General features: G+C 43.0%; 1 protein-coding gene across 3 annotated transcripts in view; it reads right to left on the reverse strand.

Moving 5' to 3' along the window:
• Window positions 1-2,483: 2,483 nt before the first annotated feature.
• LPAR1 (lysophosphatidic acid receptor 1) overlaps window positions 2,484-27,336 on the reverse strand; it is a 78,838-nt gene continuing 53,985 nt past the window's right edge. For all 3 annotated transcript variants that reach the window (XM_082074523.1, XM_082074525.1, XM_082074524.1), the window contains one exon: window positions 2,484-8,534. In XM_082074523.1, the coding sequence (XP_081930649.1) occupies window positions 8,233-8,534 (302 nt within the window). In that variant the 3' untranslated portion in view covers window positions 2,484-8,232. The remainder of the gene's footprint in view (window positions 8,535-27,336) is intronic.

The following is a 27,336-nucleotide window of genomic DNA, read 5'->3' on the forward strand; positions in this document are numbered from 1 at the left end:
CTGCTTGGGATCCAGGAGCCCACCCAGCACTGCTGACACCAGTGGGTCAGTGCAAGCCTGTGTTGGCCAGAGCTGGACCGTTCCTGAGCCCTTTGACAGACCCTCTCCTCTTGTGCATGTCCCAAATCCAGCACTCCTCGTGCCACCACTGTCACTGCTGGGGGAAGCAGCGCCACTGACTGGAGAGTGTGCAGCTCTGAACAGCAGGAGAAAGGACAGATGATCTGAAGACTAAACAACAGCTGACCCCTAAGCATGTTCATGCGAAGATGTAGGAATGATGTTTCAAAAATAAAAGAAATGTCAGTTATTTTCAAATCCTCAACCCAGTCCAGCTCTGGAAAGTCTGTTTGCCTGATGTGCCTCTTTAATAAATGCCACAGGGGCAGCCAGCTTGCCTACAGCATATTGCATGAGCTGTAACGACGTATATACGATAATGGCACCTCTCCTGACACAAGAATATCTAAACAAAATAATTGACACTTGCTCACATCTAGTTGTGCCTCAAAATCAGACCTCACTGTGAGCAAATAGGAGAGGGGGTCTGGAAAGCAACAGCAGCTGGACTAGCTCAAACCAGGCACATTTTTGAGTAACTCCCTTGAACTAAGGAGTGTTTACATATTTTGAAAAAGCAAGATTGCAAAGAGACACTTGAGGACAAGAAAAATGTACAAACTTCAAAATCTGTGGCAGAACAAGCACTAAAATACCCGGATATCGTGAACCCTGGAAAAACAGAGAAGTAAAAAAAAAATAACCTATGTGAGTCCTTGAAGCATCCTTCAAAGTTTTGGTGGTAAAACACCATTTATATAAAAGAGGTTTAATTTTGTGTGGAGTGTGGGTGGGAAATGGGAAGGCTTCTCCTTGTTTCAGTTGGCCTTTTGAGCTCTTAAATGAAACACACCTAAAACAACAAAGTCTTCCATCAGACAAAAAATAAAAAAGAAATGCCATGGAAAGAGCATTATTCTTTCAAGGAGAAAAAAACCTCACAACCCAAAATCTTTTCCTGAACTTTCCAGAAAGCCTTTGAAAGGGTCATAAACCAAATCCTGCACAGAAGGTAGGGTGTTCTCTCCCATGTTGTTCCTCCCTCTCTGTAATTTTTCACTTCCCTGTTCTCCACATATTGTATTTATTTATTTCCCACCTCATTCCCCAGGGAATTACAAAGAAATCACAGCTGTGGTGAAAAGAACCTGAAATCTATCCTGCAGCTTAATTCAGAGACTGTTTACTACCTGGAGGAGGCACAGAGAAAAGCAACACAAATGAGGAACTGGGAGGGCTGTTTGGAGGGGTGGAAAGACAGTGCAGCAAGAGGTTGAGTGTGCAAAAACTAGAGGAGGAAGCAGCAGATCCGTAGCCACATGAAGGTTAAGCAGTTAAAAGGAAAGCCTTAAACTGGAACAGGCTGCCCAGAGAAGTTGTAGATGCCCCGTCCCTGGCAGTGTTCAAGGCCAGGCTGGACGGGGTTTTGTGCAACCTGGTCTGGTGGAAGGTGTCCCTGACCATGGCAGGGGGGTTGGATCTAGATGATCTTTCAGGTCCCTTCCAACCCAAACCATTCTGTGGCTCTATGAAAAGTGGAAGAGGCTGTTTTGCACGTGTTCTTGCTGGGAGCAGCTCATCTGCAGCAGTATTGTCCTCCCAGTCACCCCTGGCCTGAAGATGCCGATTTCAGAAGGCACAGAGCAGGACGGAGGGGCTGGCCCATGCAATGCTCAGGAGTGTGCCACGGGCTCTGGGCATCATCATCCCAAATGTGTTCTCCCAACCCCTGCTCTGCACGCTGCCTACTGCGGGCTGGGGCTGTGTCCCACTTCGCTGCACGTGGTGTGTATTTAATGTTAACAGATTGCCATATAAACAGTCTGACTTTGCCAGCAAATGCTGATCCAGGGCTTAAAACAAAAAATCCCAGAGGCATTGCAGTGCGTTTTCACAAGGCGTGATTTATTTAGCAATTGTGTATTTTGGCTTTCTGCTCGTTACGTCCAGCAATCAAACTCTATGGGGCTGCTTTACATTACACATGCCATGTCATAGAAAGCCCAGCACCAGGGCATTAGTCATGAATCACCAGGGTTTGGGGAAAGGAAAAAATAAAACTTTTCCTTTTTCATATTTTTGTACTTACTAATGCCTCAAGTGATTAGTACTGCACTTTTACCTTAGGAACGCCAACATTATTTTCTGTTATTTTGCTGAAGCAGACACTTGGTTTCTCTCAGTATATGTGATTAGCCTCACTAACAAAATGGAGTTAATTAACCCTTTACCTAAGACCTCTAGTTTTTAAAATGTGAAATGGGATTTTTTTTTTTTCCCCAGTTCTTCCTAAGGCTTTGCAAGGCTCTTTGTGGATACGTTTCTGCATATAAACTTATCACCTTTGGTTTAGTCAATGTATGATATTCTATGGTTAAATTGAAACTAGGGACATATTCTAGGACAAACATGTCCATGCACAGTAAAAAAGGAAAGGAAGAAAAAGGGAAAAGGGAGAGGGGCATAAGTAAAAGGAATAGGGAGAAACAAAATAGGAGAGAGAGGGAAAAGAAGCAGGTTTGTTTTCTCTGTGCAGGAAAATGTTTCTGTGGAGCAACAAGAAGAGGCCTGAGGTTAAAAGGTGCAAATGTGAAGAAAGGTAGACAGGTAGGAATGAGGAACAGAACTGATTATCAAGTGATTCACTTGAAATAACCCACCTGTGTTTCAGCACTGTTCTATCTCCAGCTCATTCTTTCACACAGACACACTTTCTGAATAATTCCACTCCACATCTAAAGTAGCAGCTCTCTCCACAAAGGGTATTTCTTGAATAGTCCATATTACACATGCTAAATACTTTATTGTACTAGCTACAACCTCTAAACGTTTACAGTAAGTGCACTTAGAAGCAGAATTGTTTGCCAAACCTCACTGGCTCTCCCCATACTCGCAAGTTATAAACATGGCTTTGTTTAAACAGGAAAACAAATGATCAGATTCCTGAGTCTCCCACATACACTTCTGGTTATCAGAAGTTTATCACAGGCAAATGGGAACATTTCATGGAGGCTCTTGTTAAAATGCTGGCAGCTTATCAGTGGGTGGGATTTCCATATACCACAGATGACAGTAGCATTGTTTCATATCGTTGTTTTGTCTGTGTTTGTTTGTTTATTTATTTATTTATTTATTTATTTATTTTAATATCGACCTCTTTTTTTCTCCCTAATAGACTTGGAATAACAGAGATGGGTGAATAACTTCTTGGAAAATCCTGTAAGTGAAGAAAATGGGAGGAAAGGGCACTTTTTCTTGAGAAGGCATGGCCGGACAGGTGTGAGAGTTAATACTCTTAAAGCTATCCATCTATTTGAAGAGGCCTTTGCAATCAAATGGTAAAGCCTGGGTGACTCAGCTGAGCAAATGGGACCGCTGTTGCACAGCCCCTCCATCCAGACATCAGCGTGCAGCACAGCCTGATTGCTAACAGCCAAGAACTGACTGGAAAGGACATAACAGGTAACCTTGCGGTTGCAAATTGCTCAACAGGAAAGCCCTTAAGAGGACCAGAAAGGAAAAGCCTGCATTCGAGTTATGTTACCTCTGCAGCAGGTGGAGAAGAGCCAGTCTGCTCTAGGCTGACCTCTGACAGCTCCTTTGGGTCAGGAGTGACCCAAAGAAATGACAGATACAACTAGGATTGGGTCACAGCTCGGCATGTGGTGGGGACAATGTCCTGGAGAAATGCCTTTGCCACCTCTGTTTGCATCACCTTGATTCACAGTGACTGAAAGACAGACTATGGGTGTTTGCGTCAAAGCCTCTCCACCTGGTGATGTCATCTTTAATCTCACTTCTGGAGAACAATCTGCTGGGTGGGCTTTTATTCCTTTCACAGAAAAAGCAGTATGGTTTTAGTCCATGGACACCTACTGCAGTGAGGACAGAGGTGGTGGTGGCAGCATTGCAGTCAGGAACACCAGGAACACCAGCTGGCTTTACAGTAGTTAAGCCTGGTATCTGGTAGCATACTTCTGGGGCAACACAGAGGTCAGAAGAAGCTACAAAACCCGCCCCAGAAGCAGAGCCCACTTGAGTTTCCTGTAAGAGATTGCTCCTGGGACCCAGACTGGCCATGGCTCCCCTGCCGGCCACCACGGAGGTACACACAAAAAGACATACTCCTCCAAGTGACCAGAAAAGTTTCATCTCTGTGCAATGCCGTAACAGGAGAAATTTATGCTGATACTGAAAAGTTACTTTGGAGGGGAAGCAGAACTAAGGTACTGGATATAAAAATATGTCTTTTCCTCTTTGACACCTGAGTTACCAAGGCTTAGTTTGCACCATGAACACAGCATGCCTGCCCTTTCTTTTTCACTAAGTGACCTACGCCAAGACTTCCCTGCCAGCTTCTTTAAGCAGTGCCACAGCTGTGACTAGCTGGTAAAGACAGAGTTATAAAAACAATGGTGGATCTTGGGGCAACTATTTAAAAAAACTCATTGTTGGTGCACTAGGGACAGACAGGTGTGCTTGTTTTTAGGAACCACTGAAAAAGCTCTTAGTTGATCTGCCCTTTCTCCTTGTGTAAGGAATCTGCCCAGCTTTGAGCATCCCAGTTAGTAGCCAGTTTGAAGCTACCACAAGATCTCAGAGAACCTGGAGCAAAAAAGATGTTGACAAGAAATGCAATGCATGTTAAACACAGAATGTATTTTCAACTTCTCATGTAAGTGCTGATATTAACAGCTCTGTGGCCCAATGGGTCACCCAGCCTCTTAAATATGGCAGCAACAGGGAGGTAAAACTCAATTTAATCATCCTTCATTCAAAGGCAATCTTTTCACTTAGTTTTCAGACTTGAGCTGTCACTGAAAAAGCAAAGTAGGAAAAACATTTTCTTTGGCCTGCAAATGTTTTCAACAACCATATACTTTTTAATGCACAACTCCCCACCACTACAATAGCTGAAACAAACATCACTGCATTCGAACTTCAAGAGGATTTACTTGGACCAGAGGCAGCCATCAACAGAAGAATTTTAATGACTGTGGGAGGACCGCTGGTATTTTAAGAAGTCTACTAAAACCGTTTGAAGGATTTGAGATAAGTAAAAATAAGTGGAGCAATTTTTTTTCCCCTAAGTACTTTGCACCGTGTTTTCACATAGCAGAAGTGAGTTCTACAACTGCACAATTCAGCTGAAAAATCTGAACAGAGAAGCAAAAGTTAAAAAAATCTAAGACGAAACCAAGTGGCATGGGAACAACTCTAAAGAAGAGAGCAAATGAATCCCTCTGTTCCATTATCTGCTTTTTATTCTCTTTGCTCACAGCAGCTTTAATTTTATTAGTTTGCAAAGAAACACTCAATCCACAGATCAGATTTCTCAAGGATATAGGGAGATCATGTCAACAAAACAAAGCACTAATTAAATTTTTAAACAGCAGCCATATGCTTAGTGAGTTCCTCTAGCAGAATTGTACAAGGAACATTTGCCTCCTGTTGCCTTTGATCTAAACCATTCCACTTCACCTTTTAGAAGAGAAACCCGCCTGCTGCCAAAAGTGCTCCTAGATCAGTCTACCCCATGACTGAAATTTAACTGATGTTAAGACTTCCCAAGGGTCCAGCTTCTTGAATTGTCAAATATTTCCTTTGGGAAGGGCTGATGGATGTACCTGGGCAGCAACTGTCACCTCCTGCCACTACAATGACAAAAGCCTTGTTGGGCATCTATCTTCACAAGGGGCCTCTGGACTCACCTGTGTGTCAGGAATGATCGCATCCCTGGTTTAAAATTATTCACTCATGGCTTCTCCAAAACCACCACATTTTGAGCATATTAAACTAGGGTGAATGATTCACTGCTATTTCTTAGTATCATCCTCCCACCCTATCCAGCAGAGATTCAATAAAGAGGATGCAAACAGCAGTAAGAAGGACGCTTGGAAAGGGCAACCCTCAAAAAAAATGGGGTGTCTATGATGTCCTTCTTTCATGGGGACATTGGGGACAGGAAAAGCTCTCCCTGGATCCAGGGAAGAAAACAACTCTGAGCATTCTTGAGAAAAGGAAACTGTTTTTCAGTTAGGTGTCCCAGGTCTTTGGAGGCATGCTTACCCTCTCCTTTCTTCTGCTTACCTGCACTAGCTCAAACATTGCACAGCACTAACAAGAATTTATGAGTAGATTGGCAAGCAGATGCTTTTAAATGACAAAGTTCATGCAGCCTGTTCTTCTCTTTCTCAGTCCAGTTATGTGGATAAAAAACAAGCCAACCTTTACATTCACTTGCTCTCAAACACAGTCAGAAAAAAGAGCTGTTTTGTCAAAAGCAAGTATGACATTCAATAGCTTGGTCAACTGGCAGATAATGTTGTGTTTATCCCCCCTGCCCATTCCATCTTCCACAGTGTCCACACAACTTTGGCTTGACTGTATAGGTGAATTTCAGTTTTACTGAAAGCAGTGGCAAAGCTCTTACTTTATTCAGTCAAGACAGGTTTTGGTCAGTTGCTGCTCTTCCCTCCCTCAGCAAGGAACTGCCTTTTCCAAGCAATTTTATTCTTGGAAACATAAGATTCAACCATCTTTTCAAACACTCTACTTTTTGCCAGGCTGACCCTCTCCCCTCCGTTTCTTCCCTCCCCAAATGGGAGAATATTGTCCCGTATGTTACATTCCAGTACGGTTCACTGAAAGATATACCTCTGATTTTTTGTTGTTGTGGTTGCTTTTGTTGTTAGAGAGGCAAATTATGATGAGGAAAATGGCCCCATTTACTGTTGATATGTTTTACATTGTTAGGAGAACACACAGTCTCCCAGAAAGAGGTCCCAAGTTTTTTTATCAGCAAGATCCCACCTTTGGTCACATTTACCCCTATCAAGGAGTTTTGATTAATGTCACAAATTCTTGGTAATCAAGATTCACAAAAGTGGCTTTTCTCTTTGAAACAACCATATATGAAAAGTCCATCTCTTAGCTTAGCTATTCATAACAATGTGTGTATGTGGCTACTATATGTAGCACAGTCCAGTCATTTGGAATAGGCAACTACCCATGTTCTCTTGATTTCAGAAAATAAAATTGTACCTTGTTTCTCAGTAACCCTCTGCTTTTGAAATGAAGGGTGCATAACTTAAAAGATACCATACAAATATTTCTTAGTGCAAAAATGCAGAAAGTATTTTGTTTTCAGTTACAAGAAAGGTTCCGTAAGAATGTATACTCTTTTTTTTTTTTTTTCCCACATTAACAATCCCTTTGCTTTCTGCCACAAACAACAAAAAAATATTCCAATGCCATAAATACCTGTTTTTAAATCTACCAACCTGACTTTAGCCCTTTAAGAGCCTTAGGGATATGTCCTACTTTAAGAACTTGTCCATGAAAAAACTTGGGACCTACCACACGTTACACATTTATTTCATACTGGAGTTCAAAGAAGAATGTTAAATACCTTGTGACTAGAGTATTGTTTATTTCATAATCTAAACAAACACTGGAACACAGTCTATGCTTTTCTACTTTCCTGCAGACTTTACAATGAGCTTTTTTTTTCATAATTAAAACAATCTGCATACACACAGAACATGCATGCTTTCTAACATCAGTAATGAAGGTAAGAAGAGTCGGTTTCCATCATCTTCCTGTTGCCTGTATTAGAAAAAAATACTTTTGTTTTTACTGTAGTTATGGCAGTGTGGCTAAGGTTACAAAGACTAGAGCACAGTTTTACTCCCTGCACAGAAAATGTTCATCACAAGCATGCTGATGGTGATAAATATTACATGTCTATTAAATGATAGGCATACTTTTATCCCCTTTACTCCCTTTTTAAAAAGACTAAGTGGCTACATGTAAATGCAGTGAAGCAGGTATAAGCTTAATTAATCAGAGTTTTTTCAGACTGGCACCAAGACGCAGCGAAGTCCAACGAAGTCCCAGCGAGGCCTTCCACAGGCCTCCAACGACCTTCACCACAAGGCATCTGCCTTCTACTTTTTGAAAGTAGAAATCAAAGGCCTTGCGGCACGGCCAGTCCTGCGGACGGGGCGGACCGCACCGGTGCGTCGAGCCCTCCCTGGCAAAGAAGCGCTTGTAGTCCATTAGTGTTTGAGAAAACCTTGTGAGTGGGTTACCTCCCCTGGGGCCACATGCCCACCGCACACTGCGGCGTCGCCCGCTGCTCTTCGTTGGCCAGGTGGCTGGCCGCGGCTCTTACACCACCGAGTGGTCGTTGCTGTGGACGCCGGCCAAGATGGTGTGGTTGAGCGAGGATGCCGAGCGGTCCGAGCCTTCGGTGGGGCCGTTGGCGTTCTCGCTGCGCTGGCAGCAGAGGATCTGCTTGAAGGTGGCGCTCATCTCCTTGTCCCGGTAGGAGTAGATGATGGGGTTCATGGCGGAGTTGAACTCTGCCAGGAGCAGGAAGAACTTTTCGTAGGCCAGGACATTGCACTGGGGACAGCAAACATCGAGGAGCAGCAAGACTAATCCTGGGGTCCAGCAGATTATGAAAGCACCTAGGAAGAGAAAAAGGGGACAAAACACAACAAAACCCACAAATATACTAATGCACCATTACTCTTCAAAACACTAGGAGAACCATCCAACTGGAAGCAGGAATGGTTAATTTTCCTCTTTCAAGACTATGGTTCCCACACTATTTCTTCACTGACCTGATGAGAGGGACGCCATTCAAAGATCTGTAAATGGTTATGGGCAGCACATCAAAAGAGCAAGGCATTCCCCCCCACACTCACCATCTGAAACTCTGCTTGGCAAATACATTTGCATTTAAAGTTGATAATGAGGAACATTTTTTCCCTTCAGCTAGAGACCTCTGACTAATCAATCTCTTGATCAGGAGAAACAATGCTGCAATTTACTTCTCAAACTAATAACAACAAAGAAAACCTTTCTGCGAGTGCTGTGACTGAAGAATCAGCAATACAAAAAGAGTGGTGCAGACAGCAATTCTCAAGAAAAAGAAAGCCTGGGTCTTGTTAATCCATTTCAGCCCCATTATGTAATGGAAAGTCCTAAACACGCATCCTTCTTGCACTGAAATGCTGTCCTTCAACAGATCTACTTCTTTTCTTAGGGCTCTATTCAACAGAAATTCAGAGGCTCCTCAGACTTCAATAGTGTAAATGCCAAAGAGCCTTACCCTGATTAAAATGCTTCCCCCTCCTTTCTCTGCTGTGCAAAGCTCTGAGGGGAATAAAGCCCAAAGCAAAATTCAGAGTTCAGTGCAGAAATTAAATCAAATGTCTTGCACTTTATTGGGAGTACTGAGTTAAGTGAAGATGCTGACTCCTTGCATGGTTAAAGAGGTTTTAAATATAAGCACTACTGGGGAAGCCCTCGCACACTAATCATGTCAGAATGAAGATGGTGTTCCTGAGATTTTCCAGGCTGACATGCTTGACTGAGGTGTAAACCAAGGTCTTATCATCAGTGGGCAGGCTTAGCGCAGGCAGCAGCAATAAGGGCTTCCCAGCAGTACCTGGTGAGTGCTGTTCTCAAATAAGCTCTCCTGTCCCTGTGCTATTTAGTTGCTAACATACTGCATCTGCTTTTTCTACAGTGATCATGGAATCATAGAATAGATTGGGTTGGAAGGGACCTTCAAAGCTCATCTAGTCCAACCCCTGCCATGAGCAGGGACATCTTCACCAGATCAGGTTGCTCAGAGCCCCGTCCAGCCTGGCCTGGGATGTCTCCAGGATGGGGCATCCACCACCTCTTGGGGCAACCTGGGCCAGTGTTTCACCACCCTCAATACTGGTCTCTGCAGGTCCAGCAGCTGAGTACAGTCAGTCTCTACAGCATGCAGACTTTTTGCCATGCTTGCTAAGAAGGTGCCAGCTATTTTCAGCTTGCGTAGTGGTGGCTATAAGCTGTGCAGACACCTGTCTTTTTGGATACCAAACCCACCTAGATCAAACAGAAGAACATTTTCTGAAGGACTTCACAAACACACAGGGTGTGCCAGGCTACAGACACTGTCAACCAGGGAACCACACACACGATTTCTGCATAGCCAGAACGCATCCCTAAACTGAGCTTGCTTGCAACTGATGGTGCCACAGTGCTACTCAATGCCTATCACTTTGCCAACCAGCAAAGCTCACAAAGGGAAAGAAGCTGGGAGGCGAACTGCCAGCTTCCAGTACAAAGCACTGATGTCTCTGGCCAAATCACTTTGTCAGGGGCTGGCGGAAATTTTACAGTGTAGGGATGAAACTTTCCCACGCTGAGGTGGCATCAAACACATGAATCCACTTCACAGCTTTTGTCTGCAGCTCTTTTGGATTCCAGCAGCCCTAGAAAAGACTACTTGAAACCCATGCAAAGGACTATGGTCTTTTGTCCCTTCTTTGCACCTGTCCCAGAAGAGTAGAGAACTGCATCTCTTTATTTGTCTGTGTTGATACAGAGAGGCTGCCCTCTGCACGGAGCAGCTCTGCTGAGCTGGTTTCTGCAGAAACCAAGCCAATCTTTCAAGTTGCTGAAACTGTGTGTGTTTTGTTCAGCCTCCTAGCTAGTGAGGCAGCAGTGGACTTTGTTCCAGCTTGAACATGTATTTTCTTCATTACAGGCTGCCTCGGGAGAACAACATCAGAGACGGGAACACTGCAAGTCATGGGATGTACAATCAAGGACAAAAGACGATGACAGCATCCTCACCAGGCCTGTAGCAGAAAAATCCAATGTGGGAACAATGGAGCTGACAGGAAAGCTCTCATAGCGTTGTTCAAAGTCACAATTGAAAGCTTCCAACTTTTCCAACTTTTTTTTTTTTTCCAAATCTGTTGTTGAGAAACTAAATATGCCAAACAGAACATCCTGTTGCTATTATTTTTGGGTATGTTAAAAACAACAACAGGCAGCAGGTAAGGCAGGTAGGCATTTACCCCTGCGAAAGCCATGAAGTCTTTGACAAAAGTCCACATGCAGCCCACTGCACTGAACACTGAACTTGGGTAGAGTTATTGAGCCTCTCTGGGCTCCCCAGTATGTCAGATAGGTCTAGTAACCTATATGCTCAGGCTTGGTGTGGTTGCACTCAAGAAAATGTAGACTGCAGTTGAGCAAGCACCTAAATGCTCTGTGCAGCTCATGCTACACACACACACACACACAAAAAAAAAAAAGATTAAAACCAAGGATGGCTTTCCTACTCGATCTGCAAGAGAATGGGAGTCATAACTCTGCAAGTTGTCACGCTGTTGCTCATGCCAGGCCTGGAGTGAAGTCAACGCCACGCTGGCAGCCAGGCTCCTGAGAGGAGAAGAAACACACGCTGCCCAGCTCCAGACCCACTTGGGTAAGGTGGGCGTTTGGCTGCCCTGGCCCTAAGCTGCAGACCAGCCTGGATGTCAAGCCTGTTTCCTTCACACGGCAGTGATGGCTGCAGAGGAGCACTCAGGATCCCACCTTTGTGCAAACAGGGACAGCTTGAAGCTTCTGAACAGAGGGCTCATTTGTTACTGGGAAGTAACAGCCATTGATGCCAGTCTCATTCAGTCTAGTGGGTTTTATTTTACTTCAGCCCCTGGGATTTTCCTAGCCAAACTTCCCACCATGCTAATGGCTCCTGTGGCTGATTAAGTTAAGTGCTTGCAAATGGTGACACAAACAAAGCCTCAGGTTTTCTCACTTGTTATTTAACTGTCAGTACCCTGGAGAACACTGGAAAGCAACACTCACAGTGAGGGCGTATTTGAGTTAGGTACAATGAAAGGAACATAAAAATGTCAGGCTCCTATTACTTTAGATTTCAGAAACATCGTATGTAAAACATAGAATTCTTTCCTCGGAAGGAAAAAAAAGCTTGACATTCATTTTTTCTGCTTCTTACTTGGAAAATCTGTCAACGTAAAGTGATTCTAAGCTAAAAGTAGAGCTTAAGTTCTGCCCTTTCTAGAAACGCTGTGCATTGATTACACCAAGAATGAAGATCTAAAAATATCACATCCAACAAAACAAGATCCAACAGCTTCCTGCTGCCATGGACTGAAAAGCCTTAATTATACACCAAAATCTTGATATATTTTTCTGCTCAGGAACAGAACTGAGAGCAGCCCAAACTATAGTGTGAGTAACTTCCAAGTGCATTTTACAAACTCAGTCAAACCCACCTTACAATGACACGCAAAGAAGATCTATTGCATTCAGTGAATCAAATTGCTCATCTTTGTGGATATGTCATTGCCGTGCAATGGCACTATGAGAGCCCAACATGAAGCAATAAAATTGCAGATGGTATGTTCTTGGGTGGCTGAAGACCACTGTTGTCTGGAGAGTTATCACCTTGGGGTGACACCTCCAATCCTGACAGTCCTTAGAGGTGCTGGCACCACACGAAGCTGACTGAGTCATTCAATTGCAGCAGGAGGAACATCCCTGTGGTGCATGGCCAAGGTCTGCGGGTCTGGCAAGAGAGGACTCGGGGAGAAAGAAATGCCCATCAGGCTGAGTGGCAAATGGCTGGCCATGAGACAGGAAGGTTGGAGGGAACTGGAGAAATGGCACGTCTTCTTTCAAAAAGATTTAGGGAGAAAAGAATGTTGTGAGTGTGTGCTTGCAGCCCAGAAGGCCAATTGTATCCTGGGCTGCATCAAAAGGAGTGTGGCCAGCAGTTCAAAGGAGGTGATCCTGCCCCTCTGCTCCACTCTGGTGAGACCCCACCTGGAGTCCTGTGTCCAGCTCTGGAGCCCTCAGCACAGGACACACATGGACCTGTTGGAGAGGGGCCAGAGGAGCCACCAAGACAAGCAGAGGCTGGAACAGCTCTGCTGGGAGGACAGGCTGAGAGAGTTGGGGTTGTTCAGTCTGGAGAAGGGAAGGCTCCAGGGAGACCTTATAGCACCCTTTCAGTACTTAAAAGGGTCTATAAGAACAATGGGGACAGACTTTTTAGCAGGGCCTGTTATGACAGGAAAAGGGGTAATGGTTTTAAACTAGAAGAGGGGAGAAATTTGTTACAATGAGGGTGGTGAAACGCCCAGAGAGGTGGTGGATGCCCCATCCCTGGAGACATCCCAGGCCAGGCTGGACGGGGCTCTGAGCAACCTGATCTGGGTGAAGATGTCCCTGCTCATGGCAGGGGGGTTGCACTAGATGCCCTTTGAAAGTCCTTTCCAACCCAAACTATTCTATGATTCCATTAAGAGGGGAAGAGTCCCTATAGATTGATAAGCACCTTTTACAGCAGGAAATCTGAGTTGCAACAAAGCAGTCATGGCACTAATCTCGTTTTCTGTTGCTGAGTGCTACCACTCACCCAGGGCTGAAACTGCAGCTCCTTGTGCACAGTCTGTCTTGTGGTACTATGACAGAGGCTCACAGGGGACTTTCCAATGATCACAGTATAACTACAACACATCTGTCCCGAACCCTTGTCTGACGCACCAGTGCAGATTTTATTTTTATGATAGTTGGGTGCTTGGAAACTCCTGGGTAAGTGTGGCATGGCCTCACAGCCAGATTTAACTGCAATACAGTAAAAACTGTGGTGAGCAGTATGCATATGAAGCCAACCATGATAAATCACACAAAAAGAAGTGATGAAAAGAAGAAGAAGAAGAAAAGAAGAAGAAGAAGAAAAAGGAAAAAGGAAAAGGAAAAGGAAAAGGAAAAGGAAAAGGAAAAGGACAAGGAAAAGGAAAAGGAAAAGGAAAGGAAATGAAGGAAATGAAAGAAAAGAAAAAAGAAAAGAAAAAAAAGAAAAAAGAAAAAATAAAAGAAAAGAGAAAAGAAAAAAAGAAAAAAAGAAAAGAAAAGAAAAGAAAAGAAAAGAAAAGAAAAGAAAAGAAAAGAAAAGAAAAGAAAAGAAAAGAAAAGAAAAGAAAAGAAAAGAAAAGAAAAGAAAAGAAAAGAAAAGAAAAGAAAAGAAAAGAAGAGAAAAGAGAGAAAAGAGAGAAAAGAAAAGAGAGAAAAGAAGAGAAGAGAAGAGAAGAGAAGAGAAGAGAAAAGAAAAGAGAAGAGAAAAGAAGAGAAAAGAAGAGAAAAGAAGAGAAAAGAAGAGAAAAGAAGAGAAAAGAAGAGAAAAGAAGAGAAAAGAAGAGAAAAGAAGAGAAAAGAAGAGAAAAGAAAAGAAGAGAAGAGGAAAGGAAAGGAAAGGAAAGGAAAGGAAAGGAAAGGAAAGGAAAGGAAAGGAAAGGAAAGGAAAGGAAAGGAAAGGAAAGGAAAGGAAAGGAAAGGAAAGGAAAGGAAAGGAAAGGAAAGGAAAGGAAAGGAAAGGAAAGGAAAGGAAAGGAAAGGAAAGGAAAGGAAAGGAAAGGAAAGGAAAGGAAAGGAAAGGAAAGGAAAGGAAAGGAAAGGAAAGGAAAGGAAAGGAAAGGAAAGGAAAGGAAAGGAAAGGAAAGGAAAGGAAAGGAAAGGAAAGGAAAGGAAAGGAAAGGAAAGGAAAGGAAAGGAAAGGAAAGGAAAGGAAAGGAAAGGAAAGAAAGAAAAGAAAAGAAAAGAAAAGAAAAGAAAAGAAAAGAAAAGAAAAGAAAAGAAAAGAAAAGAAAAGAAAAGAAAAGAAAAGAAAAGAAAAGAAAAGAAAAGAAAAGAAAAGAAAAGAAAGAAAAGAAGCTCGAAAAACCAACAGCAGAAAAGAAACAAGCTAAATAAGAGTAAACACTGACAAACTAGTCACTCATTACTACGTCCTTGGTCCTCTCAGGAATGTTTGTAAAATCAACACAACAAACTGCAGAGATTACAAAAAGATAAATTAGGAAAAAAAGGATAAGATAGAAACAGCTTCTTAGAAAACAGAAATATTGATTTAAGGCTGCACTTGAATGACAGATCACCTCTGCCCTACTGCAGTCAAGCGTGCCTGCTGGTTTAGTTTATCACTATGCTCCATTTGGGATGACTTTTTTTCCTGACGATGGAGATTGTCCTAAATGCCTGTATTTACAAAATCCTGGTAAGAACCAAAGCAAGAAAGAACCCCCATTCTGAGAAGAAGACATATCCACAGGATCTGACAGAGTGGAAAAAGGATTGATGAGAGGGGAAAAATATTGTCAGTCTGTCTTGCAGAGCTTTCTTTTGTATTTCAAAGACAGACACTGCATAGATCCAGATCCACTCCCAGAGAACAGACTTGCAAGTGACTTGGCAGGGGGTAGCACCCTGAAGCTCAGCAGCCCCCTGGGGCCACAGTGCCCTCATGCCACCCTGGGGCTAGGCAGCAGGTCAAAGATGAAATTCAGCCTCCAACAGCCAGCCTGGACATCAAGAACCCACACATGGCCACCTCCCAGTGACCAGACTAGACGGCTACTCATGAAACTTCTCCGGTTAGCAGGAGAAACATCTCCTAAGCACCACTTTTTTTTTTTTTTTTCTTTTGCCTTGTACAGCATAAGTCTGCTTTTATTCCATGAACGTTTACTTTCCTTTAACTCACAACACAAAATAAAAGAAGTGCCTCTGCTCCTGCCAAGTCACACACCACTGTCTCTCAGAGGCTCTGGCAGGATGCAGCTCTTGTCAATGTGTACCTATTTTGAAACACTTCTTTTCTCCTGCTTAACCATGTTCTGTCCCTTTTGTATGCCCTCTTACAATAGTCTTGGGTGTTGACCCTGACTTCATTGTTTTCTGGCATGGTTTCACACTCACTCTGCAAATTCCTCATACAGAGAAGTCCATATGTAGGGGAAAAATATGGAAAGGGTCCCTTTTAGGGAGTGAGAGAAAGGGGAAAAAAGATCTTGCTTGTGTTTGCAGTTTTGTTAAGATTACAGAAAAGGATAAGGCACCACCATTTCAAAGACAGAAAAGACTCACTCCAGCTGAACTGCAGGGACATTTATGGTCTGCCACTGTTGCCCAGCTCCCCATGTCCACCTGCTGTCCTCTCCAAATCCCCTCTGGTTGCCAGTGGCAGTCATGGTGGGCAGCTACACCATCTCTTCCACTGGGACAATGGTGACAGAGAGAGGAAAGAACACTAAGCATCATTGCCAGTTCCCAACAGGGAGAAGGGTCTTGCTGCACTTTCTGTAGGGTGAAAGCAGTGCTCTGGGAAGATGATTTGTTTTATGTAACAAAACTGTACCCAGAAAGGGCTAGAGAAATGCCTGGCATTTTCCACATCCCAGTACAATTCCACCCTCAGCAGGGAAAGTCACTTGCTATGCTAGTTGAGAAGCAACCTCATCAGCTGCAACACAACCACACTTCCTTCATCCCCTAGCTATCCATAAGCTGTATCAATAACCCTCCTTATCACACTGCAAATTATCTTGTGCATACCATGAACAGAGATAAGTACTACATGAAATAGCACTTACTTACAGCTCTGTATTGTTTTCTCCAGATACGAATTACTAGAGAATGAAATCTGAAATGAATGCTGAATTATTATATATGCAAAAGATCCATGAGGATCATTTATCACTCTGTAAATGTACAGAGTGCAGGAGTAATTCTTCTAATTGTAGTCTGACATCATTTTCCCTAATTTTGCCAAAACATTACTACAATACAGCTTTTAGTTCTTGGTGGATGAAAACACAGTTGTTGCTGTTTTTTGTAGTTTCTGCTGGAAATAGTCAGCATTGGGGTAAGGTTTGCTTCCACCCACGGAATTTTATGTGAAAAAATAAAATGTGACTACCACATACGGGCCAGATTAAGAAATGTAAAATAATCCTATGTTCAGTTGAGCAAATTCTTCAGAACTTCAGACATACAAGGCTTGCCTCTGCATCTACACACTTCAAAAGGCTCAGGGAGGATGACAGTGACAGACAGTCCTTGAAGAATACCCCAGGCATGGAGAGCAGCATGCAGCATGCCACTAAGAATAGTCTTGTTGAAAACAGTGCTATCAAAACCTCTTCCTTTATTTAAGGTGTCTTTATTCAGTGAAGGTGTATGAATTTTGAATGAATGAGAGCTCTGTAGCACATTCCTTCAGCAGGTTTTCACTGAGTGCAAAATGCTACATATGTGGGAGACTTTGATGCAATGGACCCTTTGGGTTTCAAGCGAATAATTTCTCTGGTGGGACTGTGTGAAAAAAAGCGGGATATCTCCAGAAGAGTAAATAGGAAATGAGAAACGAAGCAAAACTAAATAAAACCTACACCCATCAACAGTATCTTACATGTACTTCTCATAAGATGATTTGGAGCAAGAGGACACAAGTAAGAGAAAATACACAACTAGGGAAAGGTATGAGCTACCAGCTTGTCTTTCACAGCACTATATGTGCCACATCCCTCTGAACATCCATTCCAGTCTCCCATGAGCTGAACAGCTCTGAACACGCAGATTATAGATAAAATCTTGACCTCAGTTTTTCCCAGTTATCTGAACTTGTGCTATCTTAGCTGAAATCAAGTTAATTTTTTCCATGCAGTTAGAATATTTTCTTCTTAGTAGCTAGCACAGCCTTTTGTTTCAAATTTAGTATGAGAATGATGTGATAAAGTGCTGTGATTCTCAGGCACCACCTGTGAAGAATTAACTTATTTCTTTCCAGTAGCTAAGTGTTTTGGACTTAATACAAAAAGAATGTAAGAACACACTGATATCTTGGTTGTTACCAAGGAGACCAAGGACTTCTTTCAGCTTTCCAGCTGCAGCTGCAAAGCAGCTGGGAGGAGGCACAGACAGGACAGAACCTAGATTGACATCCAGGTTGATCAATGAACTATCCCTTACCATTAGAGTCATGCTCCATATATAACCGGAGTCAGCTTTCCTGGTTCATTAGTTCCATTGGAATTTGGCCTTCTGCTGTTTTGCAGTTAGCCTTCGGCCTGTTTGCCCTGTGTTTTTTCACTCTCTCACTGGGATCAGCTGTTCAGGACTGGGGTGCTCTCCTTTCCAGGACTGGCTATTCAGCATGATTGGAGCTCATGAGTAATTGCTGGAATATAATTTATTTCATTATAATATATATATATAAAAATATATATATATAAATGTTTATAAAAAACCATATTTTTATTATTTTTATTGTCTTATTAAACTGTTTTTATCTCAATCCATGAGTTTCTCCCTTCATTTTGGGTCTCTCCTCTATCCCACTCAGGGGATGGGAGGCAATGAGTGAGCTGCTGTCATGGTCTTAGTTGCTTGCTGGGGTTAAACCACAACAGAGCTCCACATGAAAAGCAGACAGGCTTGCCATATTTTTACTCTACTGCATCCATGGTTTGCAAAGGGATTTAACAATAAATTGTTTCTGCTAGTACTGCATCCATTCACTGATTTCCTATATTTGCCACATGTATACGTACACACACACTCCAACCTCTTCCTGAATCTTGTTTTGGGATTTTCACTTGTCGAATTTGGTCAGACTTGGCACAAAATAATGGCTGGATCATGTAGGAACACAGAAAACGTGTCTTGCTCCAAAACTTATTTCCCCTTCCCAGAAGGAATATACTATGTGTCTACTTCAAACATCTGTGTTCACCTTTGAGCTCCTGTGCACAGAATTAATACAGTGTTTGAGGCATGGTTTTCTTTGTCAAGAAATCACCCTATCTCTGAGGAACTTGGCTACTTCCCTCTTCAAGCATTTATCTGGTTTAAAGTATGCTAATGAATTAATACGAAAGCTTCCTTCCAGTACTCTAGCTGGGCTAGGAGGACCAGCACAACTTGCTCCCAAAGAGTGAAGTTCCAGTGTATGTTGCCATCACCTCATTAGGAGCCTTAATATTTAGTATTTTACCTGTTCAGCCCTTTAATCTTCATCAGTTTATTTATTTTCAGAAAAAATAAAATACAGTGAAAAAACTCTTCTTAAATGGACATACAGTCTTGACCACACTTGATATTTCTGCTGGCATAAAGATTTCTTTTCTACAGACTGGCGTCTGTTCTCCTTCTTCTCTTCCAATGCTCACATCACCACATTGCTCCTGACAATTTATCATTTATATACACACTCTTACAAATTCCTCAGTAAAATCTTTAGATCAAAGCCCTCCTTTTAAACTAGATGCACTTTTGCGTCTATACCTGCTGACTGCAGGGCCAGCTGAAGATACACCTGATCCACCGTGGTATTTCACAGGGTGCTGACAACAACTATTAGCCAACAACCCCACTGGCACCACTAGCCACTTGAGCACCATCTCTGAGCATAGAGATGCTCAGACAGAAAACACCTGTGGTTGGTGGGGCTGCAACTACAGCCATCATGCTGTCACATTCCTCAGGGTGGCCAACGCCTTTAGCTTTCTCTTCTTTCTTTGGGTTGCAAGTCCAGACCAGAGGTAATGAAGAGTAGGTTTTTCTCAGTAGGACTCGCAAATGGCAGCTGTGGGAATCCACATGAGCTTGCTCTCTGCAGCACTTTGCCTTGCTGCCCCTGAGTGCTTGCTGCCAAGTGCTGGAGGCAGGGTGTGCTGACACGGCCTCCTGCCTTTTCTACCTGCTGGGTGTCTTCCCACCTGGACCCTTGGTGGCCTTTCCACAGAGCCTGGAACCAGCTGTGGACGTTTCAGATACCACGTGTGTCTCTAAGCCCTTGAGCATCTTTGTAATATCTGAAGCTTTTGAAGTGTGAAACACCAACAGGCAGAAAAGCCTGTGGAGGATTGATAACAAAACAAAACAAACTGAAAAGAAAATGAAACATCGTCAAGAGCAAGCTGTCAGAACTGACCGTTTTATTTCATGGGTGCTTAATGAACTCTAGCCCAGGTTAATTCTTGCTTGGTGTCATTCTCTGTCTGCTGTGTGCAGTCCTGCAAAATGAGTTTGCTGGTCTCTGGGCAGCTGATCCAGCCACCCTCACGTATTCCTTGGCTGACATCTTTGAAGGACAAATCAAGTGCTAATGCAAATGGAGACCAGGACTGTTTTTCAACTGACACCTGCAAACCAAAGGTGTTAAAATACCTTGTTTCAAACATATGCTTGTCATGGTTTTAAAGGACAACTTGCAAAGACGGCATGTGCAATCCATTTTCCAAAAAGAAAAACAAAAGCTTGAGCTCATGGCAATTTCTTGCCATCCATTTGAATCTCTCAAATCAAAAAGTTGTTAAGGAAAAGTGGAATTCACCTCTGATCTAGTGACTGCAGGAGAGAGACAGTACTCTCCCTACTGCCACCCACAAAATATGAAAGCAAGCATTTTAGCTATAAAAAGAATTTTAAACAAAAACAGGAAGTCATTAAATGCCAGTAGTCAGGGTTCCAAATGATTTCTAAATTCATAAAGATATGTGAAGCTAATCTCTGAATAAAAGCCTGGCAGTTGCCAAAGCAATCTGAGTATTTATATCTGTGTAAAGACAAACAGTAGTCCCTATGGAGTTTTGCTGTTGCCAAAAATCAGGCACACAGAGGAAATTTTGGTGTCTTTTTCAACTTTCAGGCATTCTAGACAAGCCTTTATGCTGTTTTATAGACACAAATGTTCCTACAGTTTCAAATCAGTGGTGGTAGCCTGGCTGGAAAAGGAGCAAAAAATCCCAGCTGACAAGAGACTCCTGAGGCTTGTGGTACTGGTGTCCCTGGGTCATGGTTAAAGAGGACAAAGAAAAGCAGGCAACAGATGTTTGTGGAAAATTAGAAGCAAGAAACCACCTTTCAGTCCATATCTGGCATCCTACTAGCATTCCCAAGTCCAAACTCAACCAGGATCCTCTTTTATGGGCTCTGATTGCTCATGGCCATGACTTGGGGTGCCGGGTGAGGGGCAGGCCTGTCCCTGAATGGCAAGAGGACCCTGTCCTAGGGATCTGGGTGAGGCTTTCAGGTCCCAGACGTGGGACAACTGGAGATGACCATGTCTGGTGGCAATGCGGACATGTGGGGCAGCTGGCACCCCGCAGGCTGGGCTCACAAACCGGACTCTGTCCTATCTGCCTCCACAAGGTATATTTAGCATACTCGGGACCTGGGTGTTTCACTAGTACCTGCAGTTTTCAATCACAGTAAAACCACTTGTAGCCATGGTGAAAAACCTGTTTTGCCCACTATTCCTTTGGAAATCCATAGACCCCCTGTGGTACTCTGGTACTTTGCCAGGGATGGTCACAATGCTACACTCAAACAATACAGTTTGTTTAGCAGATTTCAAACAGCTTTAGTCCAAGAGATTGTTTAATTGTATTTTCTTTTGTTGTTAAGGACATTAAGCGTTACTGGTGTTATGCCTGGATGAGCTCCAGTTGCAACACAAGTTTCCAAATGAAGCAGGGGCGGATACAACTTAATATGTAAAGGACTGCTTTAATTCTTACATAAGATGAAACTAGTAATATTAGAAAAAAATATTAGCCTGTATCTGCTTCCTTAATAGGAATGAAATTTGTTTCTCCCATGCTAGTGCCAGACTGTGAATTGGAGTAACTGTTACAAAAAGGTAGAGCTACTTAAAATGACTATATTATATAACAGCTTTACCTAAACTGCAAGAAAACTATGTGTGCTTTTTTCTTTATATAGCCATACTGCAATTTGTCTGATTATAGATAGCTGGCTAAGCTATGTTAGACACCCCTGGAGGCAACTGCTTGAAGTTCAGTTACAGAGACCAGTCTTAAGAAGCAGAATCCACCATGACAACTTTGCTCCTCTGGGAAAATGAAGACCAAGGGCTTCAGACTGAAGTGGCAACAGGAGTCGAGTCCTCTCGGTAAAAGGGATGTCACTCCAGAATAAATCTTCCTAGAACATCAGTCAGTCTTTTGGATATGTTAGGACAGCCTCCTTCCCAAGAAGACCTTCTACTCCTCATCTCAATGTTAACAAATGAAAATACCGCCTTAAAGCAGCCTTGGACAGACTGTACACGAACAATAATGTTATAGTAAGTCACCTCTACACCTCACCACCCAAGTAGTGTGAGGGCCATCGATGTTGCCCAGGCTATCAGACTACCAGTGAGGTGTCTACAGCTAGCAATGACAAAACAGAGAAAGGATAAAGCCCCATGATACAGCATTGCACGTCACAACAGAAGCACTAAGTGAAGAACCACCCAAATTTTGCTTGTGGTAAGTATATACTGACAGCTTATCAGAAGAGTAAATTCTAGGTTTTAGCACATCATTCTATATATACTCATTTAAGCCTGTCTAGAAGAGGCTGATAACGGGCTGAAAATAGGGCTTTTGGTCTGTATTTCTACACTGAAGGTGAGACATTGTTTAAAGGGATGCAGCTACATCTTGGTAGCCTCTGATTTCCCTTGGAACATCTAATTTTCTCTATCTGGACAAGATGCCATTATACTGTAACTTATGTCTTAGGTGTCAGTGAGAATGAAAGATCAGTATTTTATCAACTTCTGTGAAGCTATTCTCTGGATTAATTAAAAATACTACCATGCAGAAAGAAGAACTGCAACAGCCTACAGTAGACAGATTTTTCCCTGCCAGAAGGGTGTTTCCCATCCTGCAGCATATAATTTTAATACAGTAGTATTTCCCATACTTAAAATAGGAAATACAGTGAACGAGTCTGGAAATGGTTCATTGCTGGTGGTAAATATCTGGATGTCAGTGGCAGCTTCTCTGTGATTTCCTTTGTATTTACCATTACAGAATCTATATTCATTTTAAGTCTTCGGGTAAACACAGAAAACAGCATTAATAAAATTTAGCCTTTATTTCAACTCATAGCTTCAAGAATCACATTGCCAAACCATGCATTATAGTGGAGAAAAAAGGTGCATCTTCAGCTAGCCCTTTCTCTCACCAATACACAGCTGTGGAAAATCCTGGGAATGCAGCTATTGAGGCAGCAATGCTATGCACAGTTCTGGTTTATATCATTAGGTCAGTAGAAGTAGACAAAAAACAAAGCTTGAGTTTGATGCAGCTTATTGAACAGATCCTGCTGTGTTTCAGTTGCTTTTCGGGAGCAGCACTCTACTTTTGGCAGTGTGCTTTCCCATTCTAAATTTAACCCCTGCTAAGCAAAGTATGGCACCTAAGCGTCCAAGAATAGCGCTTGCCTTTCAGCTACTGTGTTAATACCACACCCTGCGTCACTGTGGCTTAAAGACTTTTATATAAATAGCCTCTGAAACCACAAAAAAGAGTGCAATCATACTTTTCTGTAGGTTGCTCAATCTGCATGTTTCTGAGGATATGACTCCTTTGACCTCTGGCACACTGTTTGCTCCACTGTCCCTACAAAAGACTGTAGATTTTGGCCATGATAAAATAATAATGAAGGAAATAAAAAAGCACTAAGTCTTCCCTTTCAGTTTATTTACTCCCTCCCACCTACTCATGAAAGAGCAATTGTACTGCAGCAGAATATTGAAATACTTTCAACAACAAAACTCATTCCCAGCCACCTTCATCTCTTTCAGGGGTGTTAATGAGAAATGCCAGACAAAGGCCATTTAAATCCAGCCCCCAACTACCAAGCAAGGAAGAGGCATTAACATTGCTGCTTTCTTTGCAGCATGCCTCGACCGCAGCGTGGCTTTGCCCTGGGTGTTCTGCTGCTGGGCATGAAAGAGCCATCTCTGTTCCCACTGAACTCTTGTCCCCTCTGATGAGACTGCCAAAGATGACATTAATTATTTTCTACTGACACCTGTCTTCAGACTAAGGGTGAAGCCATCTCATCTCCCACAGTGACATGGAGAAGTCAAGCCACTGCACAGGCAGAGCTCATGGCTCTGCACACACAAGTGCTGCTGATGGACCTGCCAGGGACCATGCTGCTTCTGCAGGGCAAGAGCTTGAGAATTCTTCCCTTTTAGGACTCTGCCAGCCTTGGACTACAGTCCTCAAGGGATAAGGATTTAAATGCCATTCAATGTAAAATCTTTGGCAACTGAAAATGAAATGGTCTAGAAGCTTTCAGAAGATAAAAGACCACTAATAACAGTTCAATCAGACATGGCAGACCAACTACATGCAGTTCAGGCACACCAATGGCTGCCAGAGGCAGAAGATACCTGTGAAAGCATTTGCTTCACACTTGGAAAGCCTGAGACTGCATGCAGAGAATGACAAAGGAGCAGCATCCAAAAAGCAAGCCTAATTTGTTGTGCATGCTTTGGTGGCACTGACATCCACCTAATCCCCTCCAACTGATCCTACACACTGGGCCCACTGGCCACATCTGCACAGCACGCTGCTCTGGTCACTTGGTGGAAATGGGTTCTGGGTGCAGGGTTGGGATGTCTGCTAAAAGAAAGAGGACGGCATATAAGCAGGGAGCCAGTCGTCAAAGAGATTGTAACTCTGCCGACTTCCAGAAGTGGCTGTAAAAACAAACAGTCACAAATGGTGCAGCTGCATTGAAAGCAGGCCGCTAAAAGAAAAACAAAAGGCTCTTCCACACTCCTTCTGTGGAAAACCACAAGAAACTTCTGCAAAGTTATCATTCCTCAAAATAATATCTTAGTAAGTCTAAGACATCTACTGTATTACATTCTTCTGCTTAAAATAATACAGGGTTGTGATCATGGATACAGGTTAAAAAATATGAAACCTAAATAGCATAACATCAGCTGTTGTTCCCTGGTGAAAAAGGAACTGAAGGACTAAGACTGCTACCAAACCATAAAGGCGATTTCCAGCTGGATTACCTTCAGCAGCTGCACAGGTCTGCAGCTCAGCTATGGGGCTGACGAGACAGCGAGCTGACAGACTAGCAGAAGCAGTGAAACAAGACCATGACAATTAAAAAAGCCACCTCCTCACATTCCTGCTGCCAGCTTCTGGATTGCTTCACATTAGAAAAACCTACAACACCAAGCAGACAGGCTGAGCCCACCAGTATTGCTCAATGGTACCAGCATGCGTTCTGGAGGTGGAACCTGGGGACATGGGAAATATGTTTTATTGCAACGCCAGCTAATTAAATCACCTACACTGAGTACTCCTCCTCTGGCACACACCCAGAACTATGCCTGCAGGATCATTCAGATGTTTTAATTCAGCACTGCTCATAGTAGTTTAAGTCAGAACGTTTTGGGACAGACACACTGAATTCACAAGATTTCTATAGTTGTGTTTTTTAGCAGATATTTGTGGGCTTGCACCTAAAGCAAATGGGAAGCTGCATGAGATAAACTGAGACCTCTGAGGTAAAAGGACTCCACTGAGGAACTTTTGGGTTAAAAAAAAAAAGCAAAAAAGTAATTAGTGCGCTTGCAAAATCCTTCTACTCAGCAAAGTCATTGCTTCTAAGAAGTAACTCTGCTGCTCTAAATTAAATATGCAGCATTTTTTTCTTCTTCAGAAAGAACAAAAATCCCTGCACATTCAGTAACAAACTGAAGGAAACGAGTGAGAGCTGACCGAAGTTTTCTTTCAAATGTTTTAACAATAAAGAAATATTGAGTCAATATTGAGGCAAGCTCCAACACAGCAGCACGTAGGGGAGGTGAATAACGAAGGAGCCCTGATGCAAACTCAGATCAGACTTTGCTGGACTTAATTTAAAGCTCCTGGTGATTCTTGCTGGCTTCTCACCAATTTTGTGCAGAGCTCAGAGCAGTGGCCAGAACAAGGCCGGGCTAATGAAAACAGAGAGAAATGTGGCCAGGCAGAGAGGCCATTTCAGTGCTCTAGGAAAAGCCCATGTCTCCAGCTGCTTGTCCTTCACAGGCAGGCTTTGTAGCCTGGGGATTGATAGCAGCTGTGTCTCAAATCAGGAAGACCCAAACCAACCAGCACAACAAGCTTCAGATCGGCTGGATTTTGTTCTGCAAACTATGAAGGGGGAAGAAGGGCACACATTTTCCATCTCAGGTACTTTCTTTGAGACACAGGCAACAAGGAATAAGTTCACTTGTTCCTTCTCCAGTATTAATCAGCATGCAGCTTCCTTTGTCACCTGGTGACACCACAAGCATTTTGACTCTCCCTGTTGCACTGCCATCTGAACCTTGACATTGTAACTGTGCTCATTGAGGCTCCATCTGTACATGTCAATATACATGGCTAGGAAAAGGTAATGACCAGGCAGGTTTTCCAGATGACCTACTGAAAGGTTGATGATTCCATGGTATTTCCAGCACATATTTTTTCTGAAAACACTTTTTATATTTATAATTGACTACACTCCTGCTGTAAATGGCATTTATCAGAGAATTTCAGTAGCTCTCATGCTTTTAAAGATGCACTATACATTATATTCATAAAAAAAGAAAGAAAAAATAGAAGAAAAAAAGTGCCTGTAACTTATCTGCAGCCTAGATGTTCACCATCTCCTCTTCCTTATTCTGCATCACAGAATAATACCTCTATTCATCAGGGTTACTTTGGGCAGGAGTTCAAGTTGATGGTGAGGCCTTGAATCCTGTGTTCACTTTTAGGCCCTTCACCACAAGAAAGACATTGACTAGAGAGAGTTCAGAGAAGAACAACAAAGATGGTGAGGGGTCTGGAGCACAAGTCTGATGAGGAGCAGCTGAGGGAACTGGGGCTGTTCAGCCTGGAGAAAAGGAGGCTGAGGGGAGACCTTATCGCTGTCTACAACTGCCTGAAAGGAGGTTGGAGCATGGAGAGTGTTGGTCTCTTGTCCCAGGTAGCAAGTGATAGGACAAGAGGAAATGGCCTCAAGTTGCACCAGGGCAGGTTCAGATTGGATATGAGGAAAAAATTCTTCCCGAAAGGGCTGTCAGGCATTGGAACAGGCTGCCCAGGGAAGTGGTGTAGTCACCATCCCTGGAGGTATTTAGAAGACACATAGATGAGGTTCTTAGGGACATGGTTTAGTGCCAGAGTTAACCACGGATGGACTCGATGATCTTGAGGGTCTCTTCCAACCAAAACTATTCTATGATTCTATGACTGCTGAGATGTCCCAGGGTTCAGCTGCGGCTGTCAAACACTCCTGCTAGCAGCAGGTCTGAGCTTGGATGTTGCTGCAATGCAAACATTTGAGTGGAAAGCTCAGTCATTCACAGTACATAGTGAAGGTCACAGGTAAGCAGAGACATATCAAAAAGTAAGGAAATTAGATTGTTTGCAAAATGCAGTACAGAGTCAGGAGGATTTGAGATGAGTAGTGAGATGAGCACATACAGCACAGGGAAAGGCAGAGGAATTATCCCAATGCCTGCAAGTGTGTTGCATATCACTGCAACAGACGCATGTGAACATTTACAGATGCAATTTAAAACTCAGTATTTTCCCCAGAAATGTTCTATCAGGACACATGTAAAACAGATGAAAAGAGACAATCCCAAAAGTTGTTTACAGGAGAAGAGGGCCATACGTGACCTGTCACCTCTCCATCCTTCTCCCTAGCTGAGCTTTCTAAATTTTGTGACACTATGGAAAGTTGTTCCACTAAGCCGGCATCACAAGAGCATGAGCTGTCTCCTTCCTGTGCAGAATATCCAGCAGCACAAAC

The sequence above is a fragment of the Streptopelia decaocto genome (assembly GCF_964273445.1).
Source record: "Streptopelia decaocto genome assembly, chromosome: Z".
NCBI lineage: Eukaryota > Metazoa > Chordata > Aves > Columbiformes > Columbidae > Streptopelia > Streptopelia decaocto.